This window comes from Cuculus canorus, chromosome 3 (assembly GCF_017976375.1).
Source record: "Cuculus canorus isolate bCucCan1 chromosome 3, bCucCan1.pri, whole genome shotgun sequence".
In the NCBI taxonomy this organism is placed as follows: Eukaryota; Metazoa; Chordata; class Aves; order Cuculiformes; family Cuculidae; genus Cuculus; species Cuculus canorus.
In genome coordinates, this window is record NC_071403.1 from 75,101,186 (window position 1) to 75,121,037 (window position 19,852).

At 60.8% G+C, this 19,852-nt stretch overlaps 2 protein-coding genes across 6 annotated transcripts in view; one reads left to right on the plus strand and one right to left on the minus strand.

Moving 5' to 3' along the window:
* Positions 1-2,293, plus strand: part of LOC104060739 (phosphofurin acidic cluster sorting protein 2) — a 71,517-nt gene extending 69,224 nt beyond the window's left edge. Inside the window, exons 19-25 of one of the 2 annotated variants that reach the window (XM_054061729.1) lie at positions 19-51; positions 395-437; positions 539-581; positions 674-815; positions 988-1,211; positions 1,392-1,505; positions 1,585-2,293. In XM_054061729.1, the coding sequence (XP_053917704.1) occupies positions 19-51; positions 395-437; positions 539-581; positions 674-815; positions 988-1,211; positions 1,392-1,505; positions 1,585-1,700 (715 nt within the window). In that variant the 3' untranslated portion in view covers positions 1,701-2,293. The remainder of the gene's footprint in view (positions 1-18; positions 52-394; positions 438-538; positions 582-673; positions 816-987; positions 1,212-1,391; positions 1,506-1,584) is intronic. The other variant, XM_054061730.1, reaches the window with a different exon arrangement.
* A 205-nt stretch (positions 2,294-2,498) lies between these two features.
* Positions 2,499-19,815, minus strand: LOC104054258 (cullin-9-like). Of its 4 annotated transcripts, none has more exons than XM_054061727.1 (30): positions 19,688-19,815; positions 17,679-18,287; positions 15,291-15,445; positions 14,433-14,951; positions 13,715-13,850; positions 13,109-13,308; positions 12,223-12,607; positions 11,815-12,016; positions 11,310-11,517; positions 11,014-11,207; positions 10,660-10,877; positions 10,301-10,532; positions 10,009-10,114; positions 9,495-9,722; positions 9,247-9,337; positions 8,990-9,161; positions 8,690-8,795; positions 8,254-8,349; positions 8,005-8,180; positions 7,577-7,710; positions 7,321-7,497; positions 6,936-7,051; positions 6,036-6,218; positions 5,533-5,690; positions 4,995-5,205; positions 4,731-4,896; positions 4,436-4,581; positions 4,144-4,261; positions 3,475-3,677; positions 2,499-3,392 (listed from the first exon to the last, which is right to left on the minus strand). In XM_054061727.1, the coding sequence occupies exons 2-30, from the start codon at positions 18,271-18,273 to the stop codon at positions 3,108-3,110; spliced, it is 5,916 nt and encodes a 1,971-aa protein (XP_053917702.1). In that variant the 5' UTR covers positions 18,274-18,287; positions 19,688-19,815; the 3' UTR covers positions 2,499-3,107. The 4 variants fall into 4 exon arrangements, 3 of the variants coding, with proteins under 3 accessions (XP_053917702.1, XP_053917701.1, XP_053917703.1); XM_054061726.1 differs by lacking the exon at positions 19,688-19,815 and adding an exon at positions 19,308-19,681; XR_008449033.1 differs by lacking the exon at positions 19,688-19,815 and adding an exon at positions 19,308-19,681 and having other exon boundaries at positions 3,255-3,392; positions 3,475-3,600.
* Between the last annotated feature and the right edge of the window lie 37 nt (positions 19,816-19,852).

Consider the following 19,852-nt stretch of genomic DNA (forward strand, 5'->3'; position numbering starts at 1 on the left):
TGGTTTCTGGCACCCAAGGAAGAGAAGTCTCTATTTTGATTTTTATATCAGGTATTGGCTTGTGCTTGCTGTGCCGCTGCCTGGCCCCCTCCCGCCCTTCCCCTCCATGTGCGTCCATCCCTCTTGCCGTGCAGAGGAGCCGTGACCCCAAAGTGGGGCAGGGCTGCCCTCCCGCATGCAAGCCCTCTCCCAATGCCGGAGGGGCCAACTCCTTGCCTCCTTGTGTAGTGTGCCCTGTGCTGCTGTCGGGGACAGGGTGTCCCAGGGGAGGGAGGGCAGAGGAGATGCTCCCAGTGACTGTGGCACTGACCCCGGCCAGCGCGGTGGGTCCGTGGGCCACAAGGCCAGCCCTGCGGCACTCCCAGAGCCTGACCAGCCTCTCTTTCTTGCACAGCCCCGACGAGGACTCCTGCCAGAAGTTTATACCCTTCGTGGGGGTGAGTGTGTTGAGGGGCCAGCTGATGATTTGGGCTGGGGGAGAGGGGCAGCATGTGGCCCTGCCGGCACTCGGGCTCATCTGACTCCTGCATCCTTACAGGTGGTGAAGGTGGGCCTGGTGGAGCAGTCCTTCAGTGCCTCCGGTGAGTCCCAGGGACCCCCTGGCCGCCAGCTCCCTCTCTGTGGTGGGGAGTTGTCCTCCAACCCCACCCCAACCCACACTCTTCCTCCCTAGTGGATTCAGATGATGCCACAGTCTGCACTCCCTCCCTGCTGAGCTCCACGCCAGCCACTGCTGGAGCAGCTCCCTACGGCAAGGAGACCGTGAGCACCCCACCACCCTCCCCATCTGTCAGCAGTGGCCTCTCCGGTGCTGGGTAAGGAATTCCCACTCGGTCTGGGGGTGTAGGGCTGTGAGGGTTTGGGGTGCTTACTGGCCAGGAATTGCTGGGCCAGCGTGCTCTGAGGGCAGGATGCAGCTGGGCCGTGGGGAGGCACAGGAGCAAGGCCAGCACCTGGGTGCTGCATGGCACTGCCCTTCTCCCCTAGGTCTCTGAGCCCCGGTGTGGAGGTGATGGGCCTGCAGGTGGATTACTGGACAACACAAGGGCTGGACAGGAAGAAGGAGGGTGAGAAGCGGGAGACGGGTATCAAGAACACACTCAAGAGCAACTTCCGCTCGCTCCAGGTCAGCCGCATCCCCAGCACGGGGGAGCTGGTGCCCCCCAGCACCATGGCCATGACCGTGGTCACCAAGGAGAAAAACAAGAAAGGTAATCAAGCCAATCCTCGGGTGTTCTCCAGCCATTGGGCCCCAATCCATTGCATGCAGGCAGGGGGGAGCCTGTGGGAGGGCAGGCCCAGTCCCTGCAGCCAGCCCCGGGGTGACGACTCCCACTCGGGGCCAAAAGGGGACATCCTAACGTTGCTGTTGTCTGTCCTTGCTTCCCTAGTGATGTTCCTGAGCAAGAAACCGAAAGAGAAGGACCTGGAGCCCAAAAGCCAAGTCATTGAAGGGATCACACGCCTCATCTGCACAGCCAAGCACCAGAATACCATGTTGCGAGGTGAGGTGACAGCCCTGCGGGGGTGTAGGTGTCGGACCACATGGCATGGGCTGCGCCTCACCACACGCTCTCCTCTCAGTCTCCATAGATGGCGTGGAGTGGAACGATGTGAAGTTTTTCCAGTTGGCAGCGCAGTGGCCAACGCACGTCAAGTACCTCCCTGTGGGCATCTTTGGCTACTCAAAGAGTGTGTGAGACATGAGGGCAGCCCTGGGATGGAGCCGTGGAGGGTCACAGGAGGAGACAGGGAGACAGACACTCTTGTCCCCTCTCTTCTGCGGCCCAGCCCCTGCCTGCGCTGCAGAGGGAGACACCACACCCGCACTGCTCCCTGTGGGCCAAGATCCAGGAAAGTGAGGCCAGTGAGACTGGGTCCATGCACTCCAACACCAGCCAGGGCACCACGCCATCTGCGTCCCACAACCCCCGACAGCCGCCTGGGACGAGGGTTGGCACCACCCCAAAAGGGCTCCGGGCCCCGCTCGCTCCTGCCTCCAGCTCTCCAGCCGCCGGGACCCCAGCTGGGCTGGGCCCAGGCAGGTTCCCCACCACTGGAGCCAGTGGGATCGCTCGCGGTGGGGGCAGGTGCTGAGCAGGGCCCCCAACCCCGCACACGGCCCTGCCCCGCGTGGCTCAGCCCCAGCAGTTTTTCCACTCCCTCCTGCTGCCGAGGCTGGCACAGCGCCGCTGCGGCCGTCCCCAGTCTCCTAGGGGTCACCCTCATCTCCCCATCCCCTCCCCACCGCCCCGCGGCACTGCCAGCTGGACGTGGGGCATGGGGCCACCTGGGTTTTTTTTTTACAAGATTCTATTTTTTTTAAATTTATTGTACGGTTACTTTTCGGGATTAATTTTAATAAATTAATGCTGGTACCATTATGGCGAGGGGTGCATGTGTGTCCCTCCTTGCCTGAGGGCATGGCTCCCCAAATCCTGGGTTCAGTTTTGGGCCCTTCAGTGCAGGAAGGATAATTGAGGGTCTGGGGCGTGTCCAGAGAAGGGCAACAGAGCTGGGGAAGAGTCTGGAGCACAGGGGTTATGGGAGCAGCTAAGGGACCTGGGACTGTTAAGCCTGGAGGAGGCTGAGGGGAGACCTCATCGCTCTCTGCAGTGCCTGAAAGGAGGTTGTAGCAAGGTGAGTGCTGGTCTCTTCTCCCAAGTAACAAGTGATACAACAGAGGGAAATGGCCTCAAGTTGTGCCAGGAGAGGTTTAGGCTGGATATCAGGAAAAATTTCTTCACTGAAATGGTTCTCAGGCACTGGAACAGCTGCCCAGGGGAGTGGTTGAGTCCCCATCCCTGGAGGGATTTAAAAGCCAGGTAGACAAGGTGCTCAGGGATACAGTTTAGTAGTGGACAGGTATGGTCAGACCCAATGATCACAAAGGTCTTTCCCAACCAAATGATTCTATGGTTCTGTGAAACGCAGGGAGGGTGCAGTTACTACCACCGCTCCAGGGCTGCCTGGCCACTAACCCAGCTGAGCCCCGACAGAGAATGCACTGGTGCTGGGTGCAGCTTGGCTCGTTTATTGAAAACAAACAAGTACTCAGGGAGGCACTAGACCCAGCCTGTGTGCCCTCGGCCTGGCCAGGTCCTTCTCTACCTGAAGGTGGAAAAAGTCTGTTTCCTCTCAGCAGAGACCGGGCATGCGGCCATCTTGATCTCTACAGTCTGGAAGGCAACTTGGGGCTGGACCTGGGAGGCAGGAGGTGGTGGGGGTTCAGCAGAGACATATTCCAAAACGTGAGGCCTCTCCTCCTGGCGCTGGAGGTAGCCCTGGTTCAGCAGGTGCAGGATGCAGGACAGCACATCCACGCTGTGGCAGCAGAAGCTCAGGAACCGCAGCCCTGGCCCCAGCTCGCCCTTCTGACAGGTGTCGATCACCTATAAAGGAGAAAAGGAGCCCCATGCTGCAGTGCAGCGCAGCACCCGAGCAGCCCCTCGTCGCCCCCCAAGCCCTTCATACCCTGAACACCAGGTTGTCAATGTGCAGCTGCTTCTCCACCTTCAGGATGCGGGTGATGAGGCAGCAGAGGATGTTCCTCTTCCTCTCCAGGGCACTGGCCTCAGCCCTCTCCACCCGCAGGTACCTCTGCCGGGGCAGCAGCCTCAGGTGGCGGCCAGAGGCACGGGCCAGGGCTGCCTGGTTCAGCCGCAGCACACCTGGAGCTACACCCGGCCCAGGGTCAGCCAAGCCCGGAGCTGGGTCCTGAAGGAGCCCCCAGACACGTGTGGCTGTTGGACCCAACCCTGGGCCTCCCGCTGCCACCTTCACGGAGCTCTGCCCCATACCTCTCCACCACACATGGCCCCAAGCAACAGTCACATGCACGGTCCCTGGCCCCGAGCCCTAACCCCACACACAGTCCAGAGACCCCGACACCCACAATGACCCATGTCCCATGCCCAGCCCCATGCCCAGCCTCAGTCCAAGCCCCACACAAACCCAAGACCCCACCACCCATGCTGACCCACAACCCGTGCCTGGCCCCAGCCCCACACATGGACCCAGACCCCGAGCACCCACAGACTCGCCCCAGCCCACCTGCCTCCCCTAGAAGCTCATGTGCCCAAACCCCGCAGCCACTCGGGGCTCAGCCCAGCGCTTCCCTGGGTGCCCCAACCCCACGCTCACCTCCCAGCGCACAGCTCTGCAGCAGGACACCCTCGCTGTGGGTCAGCGGCGCCAGCGCATGGTGTACCAGATCAGCTGGGAGCCCTGTAGCCTGCAGCAGGGCCTCCACGGCCACCTCCTGCAGAGCAGCACAGGACGGAATGGCCAGCCGAGACACCCCCAGCCGCAGGCCCGGCTGAACAAGGTGCGCCGTGCCCCAGCCACTGCCAGAAACCCCGCCAAAAGGGAGGACACAGTTGTGCTGCGCTCCAGCATCCACCACCTCCCTCACCCACCACGGCCCTGCTCCTACCTGGGTGCTGTTGAAGCACAGCAGGATGTACATCTGCAGCGTGGACACGTGCAGGATGCAGTCTCCGAACTGCAGTTCCGCGTGGCCCAGCCATGTCCACTGCAACCGCCGGGGCTTTGTGCACTCCCAGCCCAGCTGGTGCTGCCCTGCCAGAGACGGTGTCAGCACACGGGACGGGGCCAGCCCTGCTCACCACTCCCAGCTCTCCCCTGAGCTCTCCCGCTGCTTCTGGATGAGCTGCTGCGGAGAGACCGGGTCTGGTGAGACCCCCCACCCCCACTGTCATGACACTCACTGTGCCTGCAGAAGTTGGCAAACTCATCCAGGGGGGAGGTCAGGGCGTCCGGGAAAAACCTCCCAGGTTCATCCATGTAGCAGAACGGGGAAACGGGCCAACAGCGTGGGGACAAGGCCAGCACCTTCACCTCTGGCACATCCGCCACCGAGGCCGACCCCAGTGCCTGAGCACACAGACACGAGGGCGGCTCAGGACAGGCCCTACAATCCCTGTGAGGAGCATGGGCAACCACCAGCTTCCCCACTCCACCAGCACGCTCACCTTGTCCAGGCCTGTGTCCAGCTCCAGCAGTCGCCTGTCCTGCTCCTGCAGCTGGAAGAGGTAGAACTGCTGCTGGAGCTCCTCTGACTCGGCCAAGTTGCTCAGCATCTCTTGGGGGAAGCGGCTGGGAAAGCACAGCCCAATCTGCTCCACGACAGCTCCTTCCAGCCAAGACGAGCCCTGTGCCAGGAGCCGGTCCCCCAGGTAGTGCCTGCACAGCCATCAGCGTCTGGTCAGGGACTGGCCCAAGCCCCGTGGCCACCCACCAGGAGACAGACACGGACACAGCACTCACCTCACCTCAAGGTGCACAGGCCTGGCAGTCCCCACGTCCCCGCCTTGTCGCCAGCAGAGAATGGCCTCCGCAGACTGGGAGCACCACGGGCCCCCCCAGCCTTTCCCTCCACACGCCAGAGCTCAGAACACCCCTGCCACCAGCCCCGGCTCAGCCCCGGCCTCAGCGCCGCCTGCGTCTCCCCCACTGCACCGCACACACTGCACTGCACCTCCAGGCCCGCAGAGACCCGGCACCCCTCACCGGTAGAAGTGCTCGAAGGTGTGGGTGAGCTCCAGCCCACTGAAGATGACGAAGGGCTCCAGGATCTGCTGCAGCCGCCGTGGCGGCCCTGCGCTGCCCACAGCCTTGTGGAGCTCCTGGATCTGCCCGTCGAGGTAGCGGGCAAACTGCTCACTCACCTGCAGAGGGACAGGGCTAGCTGTGAGGGGGTCCCCGGCTCGGCTGCAGGGCCCAGATAGGGAATGGGCCTGGCGGGAGCAGCTGGAAAACCTTGGGGCTCTCGGGCAGGGGATGAGGCTGCCTAGGCACCAGCATCAGGCTAGAGCGCGTCTGGGCTGCGGCCACACTGTGACAAGCACTGTGCACCTGCAGCTGGGCACCGGTGTCCAGGGCCGCTACAGGGCACGGCTCCCTGGCTCAGTGTGGGCCAGGACATAGCTCACCCGGACCTTGCCCCATGGCTGTGGGCCAGGGAAGCCTCTCCAGCCTGTGCCTGGGGCTGGTGTCACACTCCATTGACTCACGTGCAGGGTGGTGAGGAAGGGGAGCTGCAGCAGAGCCCCCGCGAAGCCCTGGCCCAGCACCAACACAAAGACAGCCCGTTGCCCAAAAAGCTCCTCCGTGGCGCCACGCAGGCGCTGGTACAGCTCACAGTATCGCTCCACAAGGTCTGGTGCCTGCCCTGCCACCTCCAGGAACCGCTGCACCTGTGGGGGACAGCACAAGGGTTGAGCCCTGCAGTGGGATACACCCTGGTACATTTAATCATAGACTGGTTTGGACTGGAAGGGAATCTTAAAACCCATCCAGTTCCAACCCCCTGCCATGGGCAGGGATACCTCTCACTGGATCAGGTTCCTCACAGCCTCATCCAACCTGGCCTTGAACACCTCCAGGTTTGGGGCAGCCATGACTTCTCTGGGCAACATGTGCCAGTGCCTCACCACCCTCATAGGGAAACATTTCTTCCCAAGATCTCATCTCAATCTCCTCTCTTTCAGCTTAAAAATATGCACAGCCCCAGACTTGCTCTGCTGACACCAAGTGCCTGGGTCCTGGCCAGGGAATGGACAGAGGCCTCAGTACTGCTGTGGGCTACCAAGAACTTATGCCGAGGCAGGCATACAGCCCTAAGGCCTGGGCAGGGGCTCTGGGGCAGGACAGGAGCACAGCAGCAACAGCAGCAGTGGCCCAGCAGGAAATAAGTACCCAACACTGTACCTGCCTCCCAGCCTGCAGCCTGGCTCCAAGCACAGGCACACACCTGAGCCCTGCCACCTGGCCCCAAACCCCTCCTGGCCCCACAGAGCTCAGGTACAGCCCTGTGCCCTCCCCACACTCCCAGGTCCTGCTCCCCCCTCCGCCCACCCAGTGTGGGGCCCCACACTCTCTCTCCAGCCCCCACTGCTGCCCCCAAGCCCTACCTGCTGCTGCACCACACCACGCCAGCACTGCGAGATGCCCTGCAGGCTGCTCGCCTTCTCCACTGACGCCTTCGCAGCCTTGGCCGGCACCTCCTTGTTCTTCCCCTCCTTCTCACCTGCCAAAGGACAGCCCTGGGCTCAGCGTGGCTCCATGGCCAGGCTCCACACACTGAGCGCCATCAACCTTCTCCTCTCCCTGGAGGGCTCACAGCAGCGGAGATGCCAGGGAGGCACGGCCACCACAGAGGCATGTAGCCTGCCTTGCCTCAAGAGCCTCCTGTGCCACAGGGCCCTCCCCAGAGCTCCCAGCGGATCCCTAGGGCCACAGCCTGGTGCTCTGGCCCACTGCCCTCCCAAACCCATGGCAAGGCAGCCCCTCGCTCACCGGCCCCTCTCGCCTCCTCTGTCTCGGGGCCGCCGGGGTCCACGTGCACCAGGAGCTGGGTCAGGCGCCGCACACGGGAACCAAAGATGGCACCGTGGCTCGCCACATGGCCGGGTGGCTCCACGCTCTCCAGGTACTCGCTCAGCAGCCAGGTCAGGGGGCTCACACCGAGGGCATCTGCGAGGCCAAGGAGACTCAGAGTGGGGTGCCTCAGCCTGTGGCACAGAGCCGACGGGCCTGGGAGAGCACGGAGTACCTGGGCTGGTGATGCTCTGCACCAAGGGGTTCACCAGAGCCTCCCAGCACGTCCTGCCCAAGGCCCGTGCTGCCTCCTTGTCGGGAAGGAAGCTGTCGGCGAAGACCTGCTCGTGCCGCAGTGCCCGGTTCAGCCTGCAACAGCAACCGGGCAGTGCACAGTGCAGCCAGGCTCCTGCCAACAGCCAGGTGACTCCACTGGGAAGAGCGCAGCGGGCGGTCCCCGCCCTGCCCCTTGCCACGCACGGTGGCTCAGCAGCCCCACTCGCCCCCAGCAGCCAGGGCCCCTCGCTGCCTCCAGGCCCTGCTCACTCTGGGTCTTGGGGCTCCCACCAAACTGGGGTAGGACACACCAGCCTCTGCGGAGGCATCGTATCCCCAGGCCCTCAGACATCAGGGATGCAACGGTGCAGCCAGGACACAACTCACCTGTCAAAGAGCTGCAGTAGTCTCCTCCGATCCCGGCGGATCTCCTGGCACCAGGCATGAGCCCGAGCAGTGCAGGAGAGGAACGTTCGCCGGCACAGCTGCTCCTTGAAGATGGGCCAGAAAGTGGGCTTGGGACCCAGCACCTCGATGCCACGCACACGTGTGTCGATGCCGCCCTACGGGAGAATGTGACCCTCAGCGCCTCAGGCACGATCCCAACACCCCTCACTGCCAGCCCTTCTTCCCTACCTGCTGGCACCGCTTCACTCGGATCTGGATGACGGGCCAGAAGCGGGTCATGTTCTCCAGCAGGATCACTCTGCTGTCTGAGGGCAGGACGGTCACCTGCAGGCAGACAGCGAGCCCTCAGCACACCACACAGTGAGCACAGACACCCAGCTTCTTCCCTGGCCACCCCCATTAAAGCCACGTCCCCTGTGCCCCCCACAGTCCCTAAGCAGCCACAGGGCAACCCTGCCAGGGCCTGACTCCTGGCTCACAGCCCCAGCACCCCAGCCTGATGCACACTGGGCTGCAGTGCTGCCCACACCTAAGTCTCCATTCCCACCTTCCTCAGGGCACCTCCTGGGGCCCCACACCAGTGCAAGACCTTCCCAGGGCACAGCAAGCACCAGCCCAGCACTCCCGAGGGCCTCGTGGCCTAAGCAGCCTGTGTTGGACTCACTGCGTTGAGCTCCGTTCTGATGGTGGCCGGGCTGTCCCCCCCCAACACCACGACGCGGGCTGGCATGTAGCTGGAGTCCTCACTGGCCACCAGCATGCTCATCTCCCTGCAGCGCAGCAAAGACTGTGCTACCCAGCAGTCCCTGCCCCGGCCCCTGTCAGCCCCACGTGCTGCTGCCCACGTCCAGCAACCCCCAGGACGCGGACCACTGGGGAAGGGCTCACATTGACCCCAAAGCTCCTCCTCCCCACACGGCCGCTGGCCCCAAGGCCCCCCCCAGCCCTCCTGGCACAGCCCCACCTGACCACCACACCACGCTGCATGTGGACAGTGATGAAGTGGGAGCCAGTGGTGCCGTTTGACTCCCAGTAGGTCTTCGGGTTCCTATCTGTGAGCTTGCTGGCCCGGTGCGGGTTGGAGGAGACCTGCACCTTCTCCCAACACTTGTCCTCCTTCACCTCCACGCTGGAGCCTGTGGGGAGAGCACATGGAGCCTCCAGCAGCCTGGCCACCCACATGCCAGGCACAGGGCTCCAGCTCCCGCTCGCTGCACTCACCTCGGCACAGGTTGCGCAGAAAGACATCAAAGAAGGGGATGCTAATGGGCCGGTGGCTCCGGCGATGCTCCTCGATCTGCCCCAGGACCAGCTACGGGACGGGGTGAGGCTCTGACCACGGTTCCCCAGACCTTCTCCCCTCGCCCACTGCAGGGCTGCGGCGGGCAGAGAGCAGAGGCTGCCCCTCACTGCTGGGGCAGCGGCACGGCCCCAACAGCCAGAGCCCCAGCGCGCATTCCCAGGCCCACCTGGATGCAGCCGGCCAAGATGCCTGTCGTCAGCTTCTTGTGGAGGCTGGCAAACTTCTCACAGTCAGTCACCAGGTCGAGCAAGGCTGGTGCCAGTGATGGGGCCGTGCTGTGCTTCTCCAGGGTTTTGGACAGAGCCTCGCAGGCACCCACACGGCACATCCCCACCGCACAGTCCTTGCTGCTAGTGCCCAGGCGGTGTAGGAAGCCAACCACCTCCTGCACCACCTGCAGAGCAGCAGCCGTCAGCGGCCAGGCCAGTGCTGGGAACCCACCAGCAGCGCAGCGCGGCCGCATTCCATCCCCTCCACAAAAGCACCACAGCAGTGTCCACGAGAGCCTGGCCAGGCACAATGCAGGGTGCGCCAGCCACCACAACGCTCGCTCCCCACCTCTCCCGGCACGCTGGTCTGCTACAGGCAGGGATCCCGCTTCCCCAGCCCCAGGCCCAGATGATGCATGGCACAGCCAGCAAAGCTGCCTCTGCCCACCAGGACTACTGGGGTCCCCTCACCTCCCGGTCGCTGCTGTGGGCGCTCAGGGAGGACAAACAGGGCTCCACACACTCGTGCCAGGGCAGCATGTCCTCCTGGTAACTGTCCAGGAACTTGTTCAGGATCCTGAGGAACGGAGGGGTCCCACTCAGACCAGGGCACACAGACAGCAGTGCCAAAGGCACGTGCTGCTCTGTCCCCACATGGCCCAGGACACCCCAGTCAGCATCCACATAGGTGCCCCTGGGAAACAACGGTCCCACCAGGACTCACCCAGAGGCCCCAGTCCCCACCAAATCCCCCCAGACGCACCTGAGGATGCTCAGGCTCATGGCCTTCTCCGCCCCCAGCAGCTCCAAGCTGCGCAGTAGCAGCCGGAAACACTTCTGGTCCTGCAGCAGACAGGCCGCCTCGCCAGAAGGGACTGGGCCTTCTCCACAGAGCTGCCGCTCCAGGGCCACCACCATGTCTTTGGACAAGGTGTCATCCTCTAGACTGCCCAGAAGCACCTGCAGTTCCCTCAGATCCAGCGGGGCCTCTCTGCCTGCCATGACAAGGACAGTACAGTGCCAGTGGCACCAGCGGAGTGCTCTGCCCTGGCAGGTGAGGTGGCTCTGCCTGCAGCATCCGTGGGGCTGTGGCACAAAGCAGGGGAACGGGCAGCACGCTACCTGCCATCTCCGGGCCCAGGGGCACTTGGTGCTCCGTGAGGCGGTTCATTGCGCTGAGGGCCAGCATTGCATGAGCACAGCTGGTTATCTGCCCGTTGCCCCAGCAGCTCTGCAGCACCGCGGGGAGATCACAGCTCACCAGCTGCTCCGCCAGGCCCCGGTGGCCGTCAATCAGCATGTTCACCACCAGCAAGCCATTCCGCACGCCCGAGGAGCCCCTGCAGGGACAGAGCGATACAGGCACCTTCTTCCCACAAGCACGGAGCCTCCCCTGCACCCACCTGCCTGCCTTGCCCGGACCCTCCCTCTCAGGGGGTCCCCCCACCCCAGCCGCTGTCCTCACTCCGCCTTTACCCTGGCACCCTCTGCATGGTGCTCGTGGCAGCAGGGATGGCACTCAGCAGACTTGCCGAGCCCTCACTGGAGGCAGAGCCGATGCTAGCAAAGATCTCCCGCATCATCTGCGCGTCTCCGTGGCTCAGGGGCAAGGCCTTCCCACCGGCACCTCCTGACTCACTGGACACAGCTCCCACCAGCACCCTGAGGGCCTGCAAGGCCAACAGCAGTCAGGAAGGCAGTGGGAATTCTGCCACACCAGGGCAAGCTGGGCCTTGGCTGCCCACCAGTAGCACCCCCTCTGCCACACCCACCGCCAGGCCAGCCTGCTGCACCAGGGCAGAGGCAGCGTGCTGCTGCATGCGGGCCAGCACAGCCCGCACACCGCCCTCCGTGGCAAACGACACGCGCCAGTCATGCTTCGCCAGGAGCACGGCCAGCAGCCGCAGCGTCACCACCACCAGCGCCTTCTCTGACACCTCCGTGCTCAGCAGCTCCACTGTCATTTTCACCAGCTTCTCCCTGCATGGGAAAGGAGATGCCTCAGGAGGAGCCTCCTGGCACACCCAGGGCTCTGCCAGCCACCTTCTCCCTGCCCACACGGCTCCACCACACCTCAGTCAGCCCCAGCAATGAGACTGCCTGTGACACAGGGACAAAAGATCCACCTCTCTTCTTGCTGAGCAAGCAAGCACAGATCAGCCTTAACACTTCCACTGCCACCTCCCTCACTCCCACCTCCAGCACTGTCTCCCACCCCACCGACACGGCCCTCCCCAGAAAGCAAGAGGGGTGGGTGTGCAGCACCCCACGGCTCACCCAACACTCCTGGTCCCCAGTCTGCCCTGGCTTTTGCCAAATTGCTGCTCAGACTCAGGCTCCTCCTCCAGGACCTTCAAGATATGCTTGAGGCCGGCCAAGCGCAGTCCCAGCTCTGAGCTGCTGCTCTGGATCACGTCCACCACGGCTGCAATCTTGGCCAGTGAGCCCCTCTCACTCAATCCGGTAGAGATGCCCAATGCTGGTGGCAGGGAAGCAGGGACACGGGCATCAGGGCAGCAGTGACATTCCCAGCAGCTCCCAGGGTGCCAAGCACCCACAGACCCAGCACCCACAGGCAACCTCCAGGTGCCTCATTTTCCATGCCCTGCCCAGAGCCTCCCTCCATTGAGGCAACCGAGTCATCTCCAGTACCAAGTCTTGCCCCAGCACAGAGCAGGCGATTACCTTTCATCTGCTCCTCCGTCACCTCTGGGAAGAACAGCCCTTCCCTCTCAAGGAGCTCGCTGAACAGCTGGGAATCTGACTTCAACATCTCAGCAGGGGCTTGGGGTAGCACTGTGGCTGTGGAAAGGTCCTCCTTGGCTGCCTTGGCCGGCACAACTTCAGGGCCAGTGCTCCTACAGCCGGCACCCTCCAAGGACACTGTGGTGCTCCCCGAGCCATCCTGCTCGGTCCCACAGTGGGGGAAGTATTTGATGTAGATGTGGGAGCTCTGCAGGTCACGCTGAACACTGCCCTGGCACCGCTTCTCCAAGACCTGCAGCACCTTCTGGGCCAACTTTGTGGGGACGGACAGCTGGATCAGGGCTTCTTCATCCACCTCTGACAGCTGGACAGACAGGCTCAAGTTAACCCTCATGGACTCGTCATAGAGCCCACGTCCTTGTGATAGCTGGTGCCAGAACGGACAGAAAGGCTGCCCTGCCAGAGGCCCCCAGGGCCGTTCCCCAGTGCCACTCTCCCCTGGCTGTGCCCAACCCAACCACCACCAGCCCAGACGTCCCATCTCCATTCACCATCCACCCGCAAATGGCAGAATCAACCCACAGACTCACCTCACCTCTCAAAATCTCACTCAACACAGCCACTCTTCCAGGGCAGCCATGGGAAACTGCATTACCTCTCATCTCTCCTCAACCCTTTGCTCTGCCCAGCTCCCCAGTCTTTTGCTATCCCCGCTCACTCTCCCATTTCTGTCCCATTTCTGCCCCATTCAGGCTCTCCTTGCACAGCTCACGCTCGCCATCTCCTCCTCCAGACCCAGTCCCTTCCCTAATGTCCTCCCTCACTCCCTCCTTTCTGTTTCCCCACTGCAGTCTCTGGCCCTTACCTGTTCTCCCTGCTCCTGCTGGATGAGACTGATGATCTCTTCCTGCTCCTGCGCTTCCAGCTTCTTCACAAAGAAGAGCAGCTCCCACCATTCGGCACGGCTCAGGGTGCTCGGCTGCTCCCCCAGGCAAGGCAGGGACTCCCCCAGGTAAGGCACGGAGTACAGCCCCCCAAAGGGCTTGCAGAAAAACGGCTGAGCAGCTGCAGGACAGCAGAGCAAGGAAGGATACTGTCAGCTTTGCCAAACCCCAGCCTTTTCTCCACATCCCACATTCCCCAGGGAAAGAGCTCACACGGATTGTCTGGGCAGAAGAGATCCCCACTGTCCCTGCTGCAGGAAAGAGTGACAGGAGGGCAGTGAAAGAGGGGAAATGCACTGGGAGGAGACCCCAGAAGCTGTGGAGATGGGGATTACCATCTTCACTTGAACCACTTTGGGCTGTAGAGCAGAAAAAGCACGCACTCAAAATGGGTGCCTCTGGCTCACTGTTCCCTCAACCTCTTCCCACAGCACCTGGACCAGCCAGGGCAATGCACTTGGATACCCGATACCAGCAGGATCCACAGTGCCAGCACATGGCTGCAGAACGCCTGGGGAGAAGCTCACCTGCTGCCAGTCTGCGGTTGTGTGCCAAGGTGGACACCTTCTCCTGGCCCTCATGCTCCTCCTGCCCCAAAGGACCAATGATCTCCACCATATGCCAGTGCACCCAGTATGTGCAGCCCAGTGCTTGCCAGTACACCTGAGGAGGAGAGCCCAACACAGCCCAGCTGAGGGAAGGCAAGCCCAACCCCACCACTCCCACACAAGGCTGAATCATAACATGCCCTGAGTTGGAAGGAACCCACAAGAATCACTGAGACCAACTCCTGTCCCTGCACAGGACAACCCCAACATTCACACCATGTGCCTGACAGTGATGTCTAAATAATTCTTGAATATTGTCAGGCTTGGTGCTGGGACTGCTTCCCTGGGGAGCTGTTGCAGTGCTCCACCATCCTCTGGGTGAAGAACCTTTTCCTAATATCCAACCTAACCCTTCCCTGGCACATCTTCCTGCCATTCCCTTGGGTACAGAGAGAAGAGATCAGTGCCTGCTCCTCCTCCTCCCCTTCTGAGGAAGCTGCAGACCGTGATGAGGTCTCCTCTCAGCCTCCTCTTCTCCAGGCTAAACAGAACAAATGACTTCAGCCGCCCCTCATACAGCCTCCCCTCTAAACCCTTCACCAACTCTATGCCTTCCTCTGAACACTCTCCAGTATCTATATCAGCACAACAGAGCAAAAGACCCCTTGGAAGCCCCTGCCCTCCCAGTGGAGGATACCTGCACAGGCGGCGTGCCATCATTGCTCTGGCGGAAGTCACCCTCGTCACCTGCACCGACCTGCTCGTAGTCCTCTAGCATTCGCACCCGCATCCCGCGCACCAGGTTTGCCTGCACGTACTCCACGTAGCTGCTGCGGCTTGGAAAGGCTGAGCGTGTCTTGAAGATGCTGGTCTCTTTTGGTGGAGGACTGGGGGCTGCTGGAGCAGCGGTGCAGGATGCAGCCCCTTGCTGGAAGATGGAGCGGGTGCTGTGAGGCTGCAGCTCCTGTTGGGGCAGTGACTCTGGCTCGTGGCTGTGGTCCCAGCCCATCACATGCACCAGCTCCAAGATGAGGTTTGCCATAGCCATGCTGAACTCAAACTCCTGCTTCACGCGGCTCCTCTCCTTGGTGAGTGGGCTGGGCATGGAGCAGTCCTGCTGCTCCCCTCCCTGCTCCACGCCATTGCTGAGCTTCTCCAGGAGAGAAGTGACACACAGGTAGCGCTTCACCAGGATGAACAACAGCTTCCCAGAGATCTGCAACAAGCACAACTGTTAGACTCTTGCCTGCAGAGCGCCTCCTGCCCCAGCTCTCTCCGAGCCACCAGCTCATCCACAGTCAGGCTCCCATGACAGCTCCGGGACAGCAGCAGAGACCTCTCAGCCCAACCTTACCTCCCTGCTCAGAGACAAGGCCCTCCATGTGCCTCTCCACCACCCTCAGCCTCAAGCCAGGCCCAGGTCCTGTGCCAGCTCTCCCAACATCCAGTCCCACTGCTGACTTCCCACTGGTCCCAAACTGGGACATGAGCTCCAGCTTCAATCTAACCCCTCCTGACCCCCAAAGCCCACAGGGCTGGCAGGGCCGGACACTACCTGGGGAAGGTGAATCCCCTCAAAGGACACACATTGCTCTTCACAGGATGTTGTCTCAGCAAACAGCTCCAGCAAGGTGTAGCGACTGTCAAAGTCCATGTGCTGCTCAATGCCATCCTGCTGGCTCAGGGACAGCAGGACATAGGCCCAACTCCCTGCAACAAGAGAAACCCCTGAGGCCACATAAAGACAACCCTCACCCCACCCATCCTGCACAAGACAGACTTGTGAGACAGCTCTGCTGCTCAGCGTAACCTGGAACCATGTTCTGTCCTTTAATCTGGATTGGCAGCATTTTGCTCCACTGAATAATGCTGCCGTTTTCCCCAAGGCAGAAACCTCAAATAACTGACTCCGGGACAGAGTTCCAGGGAAGAAAAATGTTAAGTTTTAACCTGGATCAGCCCCAACCTGCACCACTGGAGCCACATGAACTTGGACACTAGGGCAGGGAAAGCCAGATTCATAGGACACACTATCAGCCTTCCAGGTGCACCCAAGCTTCCCCAGGCACTTCCAAGCTATGGGAGCTCTTCAAGAAAGAGAGGAGTGGGTAAGAACCAGGCCTTTATCTCCTAGGGCTTTGCCAAGGCCTTTGGCACAAGTATTGTACGTGGAAGGAGACTGTCTGCTCCTTTAAGTGCATCTGGTCAAGGACTTTTTCCCTGCAGACAGGGGCAGTAAGAAGCAAGCCATGACCAAGAAGATAAAGAATCACAAACCTCACTGACAAATGCTAGTGGTGACAGCAAGGAGAAACAAATCTGGGCAGTCACACTAATATGCGTTTTTCAGAAAGAATATCTGACTAAGGACCTCATCAAATTAGGGTGATATGGAAAGGGAGGGAGACAGACACACAGAGACATAAAACCTGACCAATTAACATCAATGAATGCAATGACCAGAAACAAACCCAGTCAGCTGCACTGACTGATGAGCTACGAAGAAACTGCAGGCAAACTACAACTTTGTGACCAATAAGGATGTAACTCTGAGGGTCCAGGATGTTGGAGGGGGCTTGGTAGAGCTATGCCAACAGATGGGGCAATGGGCATGGGAAGGGACTTAGGAAACAACACAGAAGGGTTGCACAGAAAGGCATATAAAAGGGGCCGGTTGCAAGTAAATCATGTCTGGTTAGTGCACTTTTCTGATCGATTGCTACAGTTTGTCCTACTTTCTTAAGTCTTCTTATTAAATCTTTCCTATCTCTCTATCTCATGCGTGTGTGCTGCAAGGACGGAGTCCCAGCTGCTGGTGAGACCTGCGTGTGCAAGACTGGAATTTAGTGCCAGCAGCTGGAACCTGACTAGGGTGTGGGAGCCCTGCAGCCTGTGGTGCCAGCGATGGGAGCAGGCACGAGGGTCTCATGGCTGGTGACTGGAGGGGGTGGAATCCTCAGCTATCAGCTACTGGGAAGGGAAGGGTGTGCATCCCAAAGAACAGCTACTGAGAGGGAGGCAAGCGAGGAGCTCAGCAACAGCGGCTGAAGCAGGAGTGTAGTGCATGGTGCTGGGGGAGTGAGGGAAACATCCATGTCTTCCCCAACCCCAATGTGTGCGTGGTGTGCATGTAATTCGTTAGCAAAACCTCATGCTGGACCAGCAGGCAAGTAAGAGGCCATGGGTCCAGGCCAGGGTACGGGGCAGGTGGCTGGCTGTGCTGGAAGCCCGAAGGCACTTGTGAACATGGACTGTGAGGGACAAGTGCCTGAGTGTTATAAGTCTGCCACTGAGCAACACGCTCTACCAGCTGGGGAGCAGGGGAACCCTGAGGTGAGTGACTGAATCAGGCAGAGGTGCTGGACCAACATAGGGGCCATGCTGGTGTCCGTGAACATGTGTGTGTGTGCTTGTGAACCTGGAGAGTGCTGTGAGTGCTGGTAAGAGTGATCTTGTGCCTCTGCCAGTCAAAGAGAGAAGGGGATCTGGCTGTCCATGCTTTGTTTGTGTCAGTCCACATGTACACGCTATGCTTTTGAAGGCAGTGCCTCGTCTGTGGCTGGCTGCGTCAGTGTCCCCTGTGTGTCCACATGTGACTGAGATGAGTGCTCAGCTTTGCTGCTGACTGAACAGGAAAATGGGAGCTGCATCCCTCATCCTGAGGTACCCCAGATCCCCAGGCTGGGCTCCACTGACGTGACAGGAGAGGTGCTATGCCTGCTGGAGGAGACAGCAGCTCCTAACATCCCGTAATACTCCAACAGTTAATCTACATCCCCTCCCAGGAACCACAAACAGCTATGACCAAGGGGCCGCTCAGAAGCTCTGCTCTGATTCCTCCCCTTTCACCAACAAGCCCTGAGACACACCTCCAGACCTCCCACACCTCCTGAAGGACTGGCCCCGTCAGCCAACAGCAGCACTGAGCAGCAGCAGCCCCCACCTGCATCATGCGAAGCCAGGGCCCTCAGCATCTTGCCAGCACTGCGACGGATCTGCTTCTCCTTGTGGCACAGCATCTTCATCAGCAAGTCCAGGGCTCCCGTCTCCCTGAATGCACCCGCCAGTGAGCCAATGCTGGCGTATGCGCTCAGCACGTGGATGGTGTTGAGGATGGAGGACTCGTAGGCCCCACTCTCAGCCATCTGCCGTGCAGCTCGCTGCACCAGGCTCCTGACATCAGCCTTCATCTCCAGCAGCAAGGCTTCATCCAGCGGGACATCAGCAGCCAACGGGCCGGCTGCCTTCTCCTCTTTCCCCCACTGCCCTTCCAGCTTCCTCTTACCCAGCAGCGCCGGGCAGCTGGCACACACCTCTTCCGCAGACATCCACATCGAGATGTTCTCCAGCTTGGTCTCTGCAGAGGAGGTGCTGCCGCCTCCTGCTGCTCTCTCTTCCAAGCTGACAATGCTCCACTGGATCAGGTACTCGGGCTGGCCGTCATGGCCTCGCCGCTGCCGGAGCAGCTCCTCTGGGCAGGCCTGCAGTTTGGGTCCCAGGTGCACAAGCAGGTTGCCATTGTGCCTCTCATTCACCATCACAGGAAAGGTTCCTGCAGGGACAGAGGGGAAGCAGGAAATGGGGAGAGGGGGCTGAGACACAGGCTTTGTTCTGGATAGAAATGTAATCCTGTGGATCATGGTGTTTGAAGCGCAGCAGCATAAGAGAAATATGATGTGCTGATTGCTGGCTGTACACAAGGTCAGTGCTGTAAAATCCTAATACAAGAAGACCACTGAAGTATGAGGTACAGCCCAGACTGAGACTGTTGGGGTTGTTCAGCCTGGAGAAGAGAAGGCATTGAGGAAACCTTATAGCAGCCTTCCAGTACTGAAAGGGGCTACAGGAAAGCTGGGGAGGGGGTCTTGATCAAGGAGTGCAGGGACAGAACGAAGGGGAATGGTTTTACACAGAAAGAAGGGAGATTCAGATGAGCTCTTAGGAAGAAATGTTTTCCTGTGAGGGTGGTGAAGCACTGGTCCAGGTTGCTCAGAGAAGTCATGGCTGCTCCATCCCTGGAGGTGTTCAAGGCCAGGTTCGATGGGGCTTTGAGCAACCTGATGCAGTGGAAATTGTCCCTGCCTATGGCAGGATTATTGGAACTGGATGGGCTTTGAGGTCCCAAACCATTCCATGATTCTATGGAGTCCTTGGAAACCTAGGAAAGGGGTGTCTTTCTCCTTGGCAAACAGCACACAGGCAGCAACAAGATTACGGGGCAGGAAGCAGCAGACTGTTAGCAGGGCTGCGGGCATGGTGGGAACAGGGCCAGCAGCACATGGGAGACAGTTTTTCCATAGAATCATAAGGTTGGAAAAGGCCTTAGAGATCATCTGTCTGTACCCGTCTACAAACTGTACCTGTCTACTACTAAATCATGCCCCCAAGTACCTTTTAAACACCTCCAGGGATGGTGATTCAACCACCTCCCTGGGCAGCTGTTCCAGTGGCTGAGAACCCTTTCTGTGAAGATTTTTTTTCTAGTGTCCAATCTAAACTTCCCCTGACACAGCTTGAGGCCACCCCCTCTTGCCCTATCACCTCTCACTTGGGAGAAGAGACCAGCACCCACCTCTCTGCAACCTCCTTCCAGGGAGCTGCAGAGGGCGATGAGGTCTCCCTGCAGCCTCCTCTTCTCCAGGCTAAACAGCCCCAGCTCCCCCAGCCCCTCCTCGCAAGAGCTGAGCGGTGAACCTGCCAGGGCGCTCACTGAGCGCTGTCCGGGCCCCGCTACGCCCTGGGGAACCGGGGGGGAGGCGGCCCCGCACAGCCTGCGTCCCGGCCGCCGCGGGAGAACCAGCCGGTACCGGGACATGAGGACGGCTCGTCCGAGCCTCGCAGCGCTTTCCCTGCGGGCCGGACCGCCCCCCGCGGGGATTCCGCACCGAGGGCTCCGACGGCGCCGTGGCAGCCCCGTATATTGTCCCCTCCGCCCCGTTACCTCCGCCTCACCTCTCACGCCGCTTCCGGGTGCGCGGGCGCGCGCGTACGGGAACCGCGCGGGGTCAAACTTGATGCGCAGCGGCGCGCGAGACTGAAGGGGTGCGGGGAGCGGCGAGGACGGACCGGGGCGGGGAGGTGCTCGGGTTCGTGCTGGCGGGCAGCATCCGGCCCCAC